General features: G+C 39.2%; 1 protein-coding gene across 3 annotated transcripts in view; it reads right to left on the minus strand.

The window, feature by feature from the left end:
• Positions 1–357: 357 nt before the first annotated feature.
• LOC110964156 (dematin-like) overlaps positions 358–12,421 on the minus strand; it is a 29,077-nt gene continuing 17,013 nt past the window's right edge. For 2 of the 3 annotated variants that reach the window (XM_051950600.1, XM_051950599.1), the window contains exons 9-16: positions 10,824–11,016; positions 10,396–10,440; positions 10,055–10,207; positions 9,687–9,796; positions 8,959–9,064; positions 8,399–8,457; positions 8,281–8,323; positions 7,853–8,017 (exon numbers count right to left, since the gene is read on the minus strand). In XM_051950600.1, the coding sequence (XP_051806560.1) occupies positions 7,971–8,017; positions 8,281–8,323; positions 8,399–8,457; positions 8,959–9,064; positions 9,687–9,796; positions 10,055–10,207; positions 10,396–10,440; positions 10,824–11,016 (756 nt within the window). In that variant the 3' untranslated portion in view covers positions 7,853–7,970. Of the gene's footprint in view, positions 5,063–6,443; positions 6,525–7,845; positions 8,018–8,280; positions 8,324–8,398; positions 8,458–8,958; positions 9,065–9,686; positions 9,797–10,054; positions 10,208–10,395; positions 10,441–10,823; positions 11,017–12,421 lie in introns of those variants that run through there. The other variant, XM_051950601.1, reaches the window with a different exon arrangement.

The raw sequence follows: 12,421 nt of genomic DNA on the forward strand, positions 1-12,421 counted from the left end.
CATTAAATGGATGAATCTAGTGTAGACATAGTTAATGTGGTAAATGACTATTCTTGCTGTAAACAGCTGATTTTTAATGGAATATCTCCATAGGGGTACAGAGGAACATTTCCAGCAACCATCACTCCTGTGTTCTAATGCTACATTGTGTTAGCTAATGGTGTTGAAAGGCTCATTGATGGTTAGAAAATCCTTGTGCTGTTATGTTAGCACATGGATAAAAGTGGGAGTTTTTCTGTTCTAAGTTTCAAACCAAAAACAGGAGTCAAACACAGCTTGTTTGGGGTTAAAATGGTACATCAGATTTGTTTTTCAGGTTTGCTTGAGTCGACTGGAAACAGTGACGACCACAGAGTCTCCTGAAGCAAATAGAAATGTTCTTTATTGTAACTCCTGGTTAATCATCACGTCACCATTCATCTGTTACAGCAGCAACGTGTGGAAACGACAACAGCAACTAGAATATTAATCATTCAGTGTTCAGCAAATACAGCAGCAGGACGGCTTCAAAGCACAGAGGTCAACCGGGACCACCTGTGACCTCATTATGACCTCATTATGACCTCAGTTTGACCTCAGTCTGACCTCTGACCTTTGGGCTCGTATTTATCAAACTACAAAAAGTAAGAAGTGTGGATTCAAATGTAAAAGAGAAAACTTTAATCCTACATTTCACTCACAAATTCATAACTTGAACAATCAAATTTTTCTTTACTTTCTCTGAACTGATCTGACAGGATAACACATTCACTGAAGCAGTAAAAGTAAAAATATCGCTGTTTGTTTTGTATTTAAACACTTAGCATATTTATTTGGCACCAATCAGACTGAAAACCAACAACAAGAATAAATTTGGCATTTTAATTTACAATCACTAAGGCCAGTTATAAAAAAAAAAAGCTGAGGAGAGTTTTTATTCCAGGTATCAGTGAAGTTATTCTGACCAGTTAGAGATACACAAAACTCAGTTTGGACCAGCGAAAAGGACAGCAGCTCTTTCTGGAATTAACCCTCGTGTCGTCCTGCAGGTCAGAATTGATGTTTTAAAGTTTGAAAATGTGGAAAATATCTATTTTCACAGTGAAACTTCTAATGTCCATATTTGGAACATTTTTTGGTGGGAAAAAAGAAATGTTAAAAATATTTCTTTAAGAACATTCACATAAAAATCAACCAAAATCCAGCGAAATTCGCTGGATTTTGGTTGATTTTTATGTGAATGTTCTTAAAGAAAATATTAGAAGTTTTACTGATACACCCCTTGTCAAAAGTTTTGAGACACTTTCTCATTCAAATAAATGAGAACCTGTCTCAAAACTTTTGACAGGGGGTGTATATATAGAATCACTGTAGATATTTTAGGTTTTTTTTTTTTAAAGATTTTTATTCATTTTTTGAAAATATTTACAAGAATTCTCTTCCCAAATTTGAGGGATTTTTTTTTAAATAAAACTTTTAAAGAATTGTTGGAATTTTCTTCCTGAAGGTTTCGCAAATTTACAGGAATTTGGGGAATTTTTTGCAGAATTTTTGGATTTTTTTTCAGACAGGGAAACAATATTTTTGGTGCCTGTAAATGAGGACAACAGGAGGGTTAAAATTACACAAATAGCACCGTTCTAATTAAGGTCTGTAACATCATCCAGACCAGTCAAAACAAAAACTGTTGGTCGTAACGTGTTGGTTTCTGCTTAAGATTTCAATCAAATGAACTTTTATGCATAGAATAATGAAGCACTGAGGGATTGTTTTGAAAGAGGGGTAGGGTGGATTTAAACACATGCTTTATGTAGTTTCACTTCAAGGTTAGTTTGATAAACACGAGCAAAGACTTGGTTTAAACCTGTAACTGCTGGCGTGGTTCAAATAAAGGTTGAGTAAAAATGTGACATCATCACCGTGACGTCAGCAGTTAAAGGCAATCAGACGTGTTGAAGTCGCCCTGCGAGTCAAAACAGCTCAACAAAAACAGAAAAAAACACTTCAAAATGTACAAAAAGAAAAAACAATCTTTGTGTCATCATGGCGTCAGTCACAGCAACTTGCTTCCTGTTTCCAACCACACCAACCAATCAGAACAAAGCTCTCAGTATCAGGAAGCAGCGTCAGAATCATCCCTCAGTAAAAAGAAAGAAAACAGGAAATCATCTCAACGTAAAGTGACCGATGCTCTTTCACTCTGAGAACCCTCCAACCAGCGTCTACACTTTCAGTTTTTAGTCTTTTGTTGTTCCACAGATACGAGGCGGTGGACGTGGAGGCGGTGGGTTTTCATTTCTTTAAATCGATGCAGTGAGAGTGAATCCATTCTGAGTTTAAACCTCACACAGCTCTGAGCCGCTGAACTCGGATTTAAAGGTCGGTTCTGTCAGTTAGAACAGCGACTTCTTGATTGGCAGAAATATAAAAGCTGATCTGAATAATTTGTCTGAATGTGAAATTCTCAAATGTAATGACTGAATTTGGTTCACATGATGTAAGATTTCATTAGAGCGAAATCGAATCCAGTTTCATTTAAACTGTTTAATTCTAGCTGAAAATCCAACTGTTTGTATGTTTCCATATTCAGTTTTCTAAATCCAGATTCAGTGCTTCTTATTCTAATTAATTTACTGAGACGTTCATCCTGTGAGTCGAATCTGAATCATTCAAACTGAATTTATTCGATCATGAAGCTGAATTTAGCTTCAGTCTAATAAATAAAATTCCTCCATTCTGCAGTTCAGTTTCAGTTCTTGGAGCATAACAGTCCAACAGCATTGTCACCAACATCTTTAGCTCTCTCGCCTTAAAAAAGACCATTTGGCTGTCTCTACCCCTCCATCCCCACCCCACCAGATGGCTGCTTTATCTGAGCCTGGTTCTGCTGGAGGGTACTCGTTTTAGGGGGTTTTTGGTTCCTAAATAAAACTGAATTGAAAACTGAGATAAAACTCAACGCTGAAATCATTAATAGAACTTTGTCAAACTTTCTCAGGATGTTCCCTGTTTGGGAAAACGACTGATAGTGGTCAGATGTAGAGGCAACAGTCATCTAGCTGGTTGGAGAATCCTCTAATCACTGGAAACCAGTATGCACCACTAGAAACTGAAATTGAACCATTTTTGTCTGAATCTGAATCACTCAAACTGACTAATTGCGATGAAAAGTTGTTGAAAATGAATTTGAATCCCATAAACTGAAGTTTTTCTATTGCATGTATTGATCAGCTATGATTTATCGACACAAGGTGATCAGTAAATCCGGTTCAGACGTGAATCGACGGCTGTGTGGGTTTAAGTAGCTAAAGGTGTTAAATATTCACGTGTTGTGGTGCAGATTAATGTTCAAACTGTTGCTGGTGGATGCTAATACTGAACATTGGTACAAACACTGAAGTGGTGAAGATCAGTAAAATGTCCCATCATTCCTTCTGTCGTCTTTTGGTTCAAAAAGTCCAGCAGGAGTCGCCTCTGTCCATCGTTTTCTATCCAACATATATGTCCTGAAAGATGATTTCTACACTTTTCTTTTAGTTAATAACAAACATGCCACTTCTCTAAATAGGTTAAAAAATAGCTGCACATCATTTGGTCACTAAGCAACGCTGGCCGACGCCCCCAACCTGCTGATGGACGAACCGGAACCACCGAGAGTCGGACGCCATCGCAAACATCCGTCAGCTGTGTGTGTGTGTGTGTGTGTGTGTGTGTGTGTGGGCCTGATGATGGATGTTTCACAGACGGTCCCCAGAAAGACATCAACATGTGAAAGTGTGTGTGTGGTGTGGGGGGGCCTGATGATGTATTTTTTCACAGACGGTCCCCAGAAAGACATCAACATGTGAAAGTGTGTGTGTGTGTGTGTGTGTTCTTGTGTGTGTGTGTGTGGCAGTGGCTTCTGCTGAACGAGGAAGAACACACAAGGAGGAGACAGTTTGATCGCAGCTGATTATTGACAAACTATCAGCGAGGTTGCTGTCTCAAGTTGACACCTTTGACTGTAATCTGTATTTAGGATTTAGACAAAAGGGTTGAAATAAATCCATATTAGTCCAATTGTGGACCTTTTTCTGACATTAGATCAGAATATGATGACCAGTTTTTTTGGTCGCTAACATTAGCATAAACCTCTATTATTTTCATTATTCTGTCTTGATTAAATGACTGATTAGAATAAATGTTCCAAACCTGAAATTCATAAAAATAAATGAGGTGTTTACACATGAGAAGCTGGAATCATTAAATGTTTGACATATTTTCTTGAAAAATACAATTACCAGAAGAGCTGCAACTTATAATAAAATAGGTCACATAAATAGTTAATGTAGTTAATATAAATCGTTAATATGAATATTGACTATTGATGATCCTTCCAGCTGATGGTAAATATAGTTTAACTTCATGTTGTATGCTTCCTGTCATGTTTTTAGCTATAATAAAAAGTTTGAGGTTTCCTGCGATCAAACCGCCTCCTTGTTTTATTCTTCGGTGCTGGGAAGGAAATGCTGTCGCTGTGACATCATAGCTGGCTGAGCCAATAGGAAGAATCCTTTTAAAGACGCTAACAGCTGAAAACTGACTCTGGATCAGCGGGAATGTTGCAGCTCAGGAAGGATTCGGAGGGTTTCAGGGTAAAAACAGCTGCTGGGTGGAAACCTTCAGGATGTTTGACCCTCAGACATCTTTAAAGAATGAACCTCACGTCCCAGAAGATACAACGAGACCACTGAGCGCGCTCCGACCTCGTCCCCTGCAGGCCTCTGATTGGCTCAGTGGTCTTGTTGGGTGATGAAGCTCTGCATCTCTCTAAGCTAAACCAGGTGACGCTAATGTGTGCAGCAGAACTCTAAAACCACTCAGCGTCTCTGCAAACCGATGGCGCTGGCGTCCGGTCGGAGTCCGCTCGCTGAACCACCGGTCGGTCCAGGAGGAGCAGGGGATTGTGGGACGCTTGGTCCCGGCGGCGTCAGAACAGACAGACCTTCTTCTTCAGCTCGTTCCTCTTCCAGAAAGAGAGGCAGTCGAAGTCCTCGATGGACATCCCAAAGACGCTGAAGAACTCCTCCTGAGAAAGATGTTTCTGCAGAAAGAGAAGGAAGGAAGTGTATTTAATCCTTCCATCTGGACCTGCTGCTTCTGGACCATGAAACCTGCCAGTGGTTAGGGTTAAATAAATAAAATATCACATCCTTTTACTACAGACACCCCTAGAGTCACTCTTTATTCATTTCTTTGTCATTATTAACTCCTTCACTGTTCGTTGTACACCAGACCTCTTGATTTCATCGCCGTTTGTTGTCGGTAACTGTCTGTCTGACCTCTCGTCTCTTACTGTTTGTGTCTACCAGACTTCATCTCTTCTCCATCCCTTTTTGTTGTTAATTAACAACCATATGCAAACTGGCCACTATTCTGTTCTGTGTTTATATACCGTCCCCGTCCAGCTGTCTGGTCAACTTTATAAAATGTTGGACTCTGGGTTGGTTTACGTTCAGACTCTATGTTGGTAAAACCACCGTATACCAGAATACTAACAAACATCACCACAGCAAACGCCACAGTAGGACTTTAGGTAAATGTCTTCAACAAGGCATGTTGGATTGTTGTTGTCTTGTTCTTTGTTTATAATTCTTAGGTCTACACCTCACTATGCTAAGCGGTTTGAGATGATGTGTTGTGAATCTGTGCTATATAATTAAAACTGAATTGTATTGAATGTTATCTGTCAAAAATCACCATGATGTCACCATTTATCTGCCAAAAACTACAAAAACTGAAAGGAATTGTCTGATTTTTAACTTTCCAGTGGTCCTTCAATTAATCTTGTGTGGTTCTGATGAGAAAATTCATCACATCCAGTCTAAAAATGAGCAAATTTAGTCCACTGTGGGTTTGTTACAGATCGTCAGAACTGTTCAAGGAGTTAGAAGCAGAGTGGTCGAACTGAACTGAGTTTTACATAATTCCTGTAATATTTTATGGTCTAGATTTTAGTGTCGGAGTGGTCTAACCCACAACCCAAATATAACATTACAGTGAATGTTGGACTTTTCTGGAAAACACTAAACTTTGAAAGCATTTTTCTCAAAAACTACAGAAAGTGGTTCACACCACTCTGTTTCCAAACCTTCACTTACAGCTGACATTGTGGTAAAAGATGTGGACATTAACTCTCTGAACACCAAAAGGGCTTTGAAAGACAAGTAATCCTTTAAATTTACCATCCAGAAACCATAAAAACTGAAGAAAAGATCAAAATTTCAAACGTCAAAGGAAGAAAAACTTTCAAAGGAAGGAAAATGAACCAACGATGAACCAAATTTTGGTGTAAAATTGTGACATTTCATCAAAACATTTCACCAAGAAATAACAATTTGTTAAAAAAACAAAAACAAAACACACACACACAAAAGATTCTGAGTTTTCAGTTTCAGGTTTCCTGTAAATACCAAACGTTTTACCTCCAGTCTGGTCCGATCGACACCAGGAGGGAGTTTACTGCGTCCTCGGTGAGTCACCACCAGCGTCTCATATGGGTAAATCTGTAATCAATAATCAATTAGTGAAGGGATCAATCACAGTCGTTCACAGTGTCACAGGATTATTTAGTTAAACAGTTACTGTTTAGTTTGCCTTTGTTTTGCTGACAACTGGAGGAAGAAGCTGGACGAGTGAGTCATTAACTTAATTCATAATTTTTAAATTAACTGTAGAAACTTCCTGTATTAATCCATCTTAAAAATGAACTATTTAAGTTGTTTTATCCATTAACTTTAGCTAATGATTCACTGTTACACTCACAATTCATTACTCTCAGTATTTATTACTTTTTGCTTATTGTTTATTACTCTTAGCTATTAGTTAGTTTTAGGCAGCTACTTATTACTTTTAGCTAGCTATTCATTACTTTTAGCTGAATGCTTAATATTTTTAGCCAACTATTCATTACATTTAGCTAACTGTTTAGGATTTTTAACTAACTATTTAGAATTTTCAGTGATTCATTACTTTTAGCTAACTTTTCATTACTTTCAGATAGCTATAATTACTTTTAATTTTTTAGGACTTTCAGCTAACCATTTGATATTATTCACTCATAGTTACTTGTAGCTAAGCTCACTATTTTGTTCCCTTGATGCTAAAACATTATTTGCTTTTAGCTAACAATTTTACAATTTTAGCTATCCTTCTGTTACTTTTAGCTTATTATTCATTAATTCTAGCTGGATATTCATTATTTTTAGCTAAGTATTCATTACTTTTAGCTAGCTATAATTACTTTTATCTATTTATGACTTTTAGCTAACTATTTGTTGTTTTTCACGAGCAATTACTTTTACCTAAACTCACTGTTTTGTTCCCTTTACGTTAAAACATCCCTTACTTTTATCTAACAATTTAATATTTTTAGCTAACTGTTCATTGTTTTCAACTAACTACTTATTACTTTTAGCTAACTAATCATTACTTTTAGCTAGCTATTGATTACTTTTGGCTAACGATTCATTACTTTAGCTAAGTATTTATTACTTTTACCTAACTATTACTTTTAGCTAACTTTTCATTACTTTTAAGTAGTTATTTATTACTTTTAGCTAGGTATTCATTACTTGTAGCTATCTATTCATTACTTTCAGCTAACTGTTTATTAGTTTTAATTAGCTTTTTTAAACTTTTCATCAACTATTTAATACTTTATGCTTACACAACTGATTAAAATCTCGTTTCGGATGGTGAAATTTTGAAGGAAACAACACATCGATGATGATTTTATTTTTTGATCGCACTAAAGCAGCAGAAAAACAGATTTATCTGCTGAAATTTGTGCAAAAATTTCCAATTTTGACTGATTTTTTTCTTTACCTTATGATCCAACATGCTGGGGAGAGAGTTTCCTCTGTCCATCCTGGAGTCTCCATTCTGACACATTCACAGTCATTATTACATTAATTATTACTGTTAGTGTATCTAAATAATGAGATTATATATCATTTCTGCAGATTAGAATTAAAATGAGCAAACTGTACCTGAAGACCTGCAGAAAAACAGACAGACAGATAAAATATTAGAGACTAAAGACTTTACTCATGAAAAAGTCAAAATAAAACACATTTTGGAAGCTAAAACATCTTTTCACTGTTCATGTTGTGCTGTAGCGCAACAGAAACCTGAATAATTTGAGCGCATTTTAAATTTCATTTTCAACAACTACTAATAAAGAACATTCGTTAAATATAAATTATGTGTTTAGTCTTTTCACAGCATCATTTATTCTATAAATGATGTAAATGTTCGTACCTGCAGGAGTTTTCTCAGAGGAGCTGAACTCTGCTGACTGCAGCTGGAAACAAACACCAACACATTGACCACTGTCATCCAGTAACTCTGAACTCTGACGGCGTTCGCCAACACTCACCCTGGACAGGCCACTTCTGGAGGATGCTGGGAAATACACCGACTTGGAGGCGTTGGACCCTGAAGAGCAGAGAGGACAGTTAATACTGTAAGGACAGCAGAATCCAGATGAATCCCAGAATCTCTTACTAAACATCTTTTATAAGTAGAGTCTAGTGGCAGACACTAGGTGGCAGCAGCTCCCTGGTGGTAGAACATGTCCTGGTATGAAATGCAGATTGAAAATGTGTTGTTGCTATTCTGAAGGTTTATCTGATGTACGGAGCTCACACAACGACTCCAATAACTACAGTCAGTAATAAAGCTGCAGATCATTGTTTGGTCTGAGCAGACTTGTTGTAGATCACAGCAGATGTGTTTAAACTCAGTGTTTTAGATGAAGTATCTTCTGAAGGGGAAGTTAGAGGACAACCTGAACAATCACACATCAGCAGCACCTCTTAGAAGCATCTAATTTCACAGATCTGTAGCTCATGAGTTTGTGAAACGCAGCTCTCAGTCTGGGTTCATCAGCAGTCTGTCTGCTCTGTAGTTTGCAGGAAAACATTTGTGGATTCGTACCAGTGTTCTGACTGCGGTCCGGCAGAGAACGAGTTTTCCTCCTCAGAGGAGCTGCAGATTTCTCCAGCTCCTCCTTCAGAATGATTTTTCCAAGATTAGACTGAATCTGACGGAGACACAAACAAAAACACAGTTCAGGAGCACGACAGCGGAGTCTGAACATCTGGACCTGAAACATCTGGAGATGAAACATCTGGACCTGAAACATCTAAACCTGTAACATCTGGACTTGTAACATCTGGACCTGAAACATCTGGAGATGAAACACCTAAACCTGAAACAACTGGACCTGTAACTTCTGGACCTGTAACATCTGGACCTGTAAAATCTGGACTTGAAACATCTGGACCTGTAACATCTAGACTTGTAACAACTGGACCTGTAACATGTGGACCTGAAACATCTGGACCTGTAACATCTAGACTTGTAACAACTGGACCTGTAACATCTAGACCTGAAACATCTGGACCTGTAACACCTGGACCTGAAACATCTGGACCTGTAACATCTAGACTTGTAACAACTGGACCTGTAACATCTAGACCTGAAACATCTAGACCTGTAACACCTGGACCTGAAACATCTGGACCTGTAACATCTAGACTTGTAACAACTGGACCTGTAACATCTGGACCTGAAACATCTGGACCTGTAACATCTGGACCTGAAACATCTGGACCTGTAACATCTAGACTTGTAACACTGGGACCTGCTGTGTTCTCTCCCACCTTGTTGAGTTCTTGTTTCTGAAGCGCTCTGAGGCCCCACAGCTCATCATCCAGCTCTCCATCCTCCTCCTCATCTTCATCCCTCTGGTCCTTCCTCCTCAATTCCTTCTCTGTAGAGGAGACCAGGAGACAAGCAGACAAGGAGAGGAGACAAGGAGAGGAGACAAGGAGAGAAGGGAACAGTAGACATTATCAGGTTTTATCAGGATTTACAGCTGAGCAGCATTTTCTAATGAAAACTGTAAAATCCCATCTTTCTAATGGACCCTGACGGCAGCACAAGGCGTTTCATTTGTGTGTGTGTGTGTGTGTGAGTGTGTGTGTGTGTGTGTGTGTGTGTGTGTGTGTGTGTGTGTGTTGGATCATACCAATCACAGCCAGGGAGGGGGGGCAGGGCCAGTAGTCGGTCTCGATCTTGGAGGGCAGGTTTGGATCTGGAGGCTGAGCTGCTGGAAACTTGGAGGACTCGATGATCAGATCCTCGATGTGTTTCCCCTGAGGGACGGCAGAGGACGACACATCTGGACACACACACACACACACACACACACACACACACACACACACACACACACACACACACACACACACACACGGACAGCACGTTAAAGCTGATTAAACTGCAGAGATGCTGCTGGTTGACCCACATTCAGGCACACTGGGACTGTTGGATTTACATCTAAAACAACCACAGATGTCAGAAACTCACCCTGTTTGTAGATGGGAGGTTTCTTGTAGATGTTGGAGCCGTTTTCTAAAAGAAAGTTACAAAAAAATCCAAACATTTCAGTTGATTATTTATTAAAGAACAGTAACTGACAGTTTACAGCATGAAGAAGAAACTGATGGACAAACCTAAAGCTGTAGAAACTGTTCTGCTTAATTAGCTCAAATGTCTGAACCCTTAAAGGAAACGAGTCCATTTATCAGCTAGAAACTGTAAAAGCAGAAGGAATCGTTGGACTTTGAAACCATTTCCACAAGGTTCCATTAAAAAAAATACTAAAAGATACCAGATCAATAACACCAAAAATAAATAAATAAATAAGCAATAATCAATAAAAAGCAGCTGTCAGAGGGGAGCATGTTGTTGCTAGGAGGTGAAATAAGACAACATGAGTGAATGAAGGGGTTTACCGGGCCGGTGGAAGTGTTGCACGGCGCTCTTCGTACCAGAGGAGTGTGTGTTGGGTGTGTTTGGCGTGTTCGGTGTTTGTGGTGTTGGTGGTGTGTGTGTGCTGTGGGTTCTGCTGGTCCGGATGGTGGAACCAGGTGAGGAACCTCCAGGTGATCGGCTCTCCAGCCACTCCCTGGACTCCTTGGACAGGTTCTGGAAACATGGACAGGTGGGAGAGCAGAGTGACCTTCAAAAGCTACCAAAGAACCACTAGAACCACCTGAAGAACCTGTAGACCTCCTCATCAACCACCAAGACCTCCTAAAGGACGAAGACAACCACCTGAGGGATAAATGACCACTAAAACCATCAGAACAATCCTTAAGACCTCCATAGGTACCAATAGTACCTACTCAAATGCCAGAAGAACCACATAAGGGACTCATAGAACCTCCTGGGTGACCAGTAGAACCACTCAAAGACCTGTGGGAGCTTCTAATGGAACACTCATAGAAAATCTGTAATAGCTCTTCAATTAAGATCTCTAGAAACCCAAAGGTCTGTAATAGCATCGTAACACAAGAAGCAGAAAACATTGCTAGAACAATCCTGAGAGTTCCTAGAACAGTGTCCACTACAACCGCTGTAAGTATCGCTAGAACCTCCACAGCAAACAACAGAACCTCATAAATCTAATAGAAAACCTAACAAAGATTCTCAATTAAGACCACTAAATGCCCTAAAATACCACTAGAATCTATTTATGGCTGTGGGAGCCACCTAACAGACCTCTAGAACATCAAGACCAAAAGAACTCGATATCTCCTTACTTACACATCAAAAGTCCTAAAATGTCAGTAGAACAACCTCAACTGTGACCCTGAGAACCACCAAAATTTACCCATGGCATCTCTGTGATGACTGCTGGAATCTCCTAAAAGACCACACAACAACACACCCCTAGAACCTCCTCAAAGACCTCCATGAGATCACTTTAAGAACCCGTAGGACCTCCTACATGTCCAGTGAAACCTATAAGAGTTCTTTAATTCTGATGACTAGAAACTCATACAGATCTGCAACGGCATCCTCACTAAAGAACCACATTAAACTTTACTAGAACTACTCAGTGACGAATATGACTTTGTAAACCTCAATTAGAACCACAATAAACCCTCCAAAAATACCACAATCTCTTTGACAATTAGTAGACCATGAAAGCACCCTAGAGGTTGTTTAGAACCACCTGAATGACCCGTAGTACCTCTATCTTTAGTAAACATTAGAATGTCTCGAATGGCACTAGAATCCCTAACACCTCCTCAATGACCGCCTTAGAACCTGTACTACCAAGAACTGTAAAAATAAAACCATCTGGACACCGAGAACCGCTTCAGCTATCTGAAGGATTAATGGAACCTCATCAATGACTGAGAAGATCCCAGTAGAACCACCTAAAGGACTCACAGAACCATTGTGCCTGTCTACATCTACAAGGTAAATGCATGAAGTGCTGCAGAACCAGATATATAAGGACTGTGCTCACAGAACAATGAGATGATTCATGGAGAACCGGCAGAGATGTGTCAAAATACTAATAATAAACCAACGCCCACAT

The sequence above is a fragment of the Acanthochromis polyacanthus genome, chromosome 7 (genome assembly GCF_021347895.1).
Source record: "Acanthochromis polyacanthus isolate Apoly-LR-REF ecotype Palm Island chromosome 7, KAUST_Apoly_ChrSc, whole genome shotgun sequence".
NCBI lineage: Eukaryota > Metazoa > Chordata > Actinopteri > Pomacentridae > Acanthochromis > Acanthochromis polyacanthus.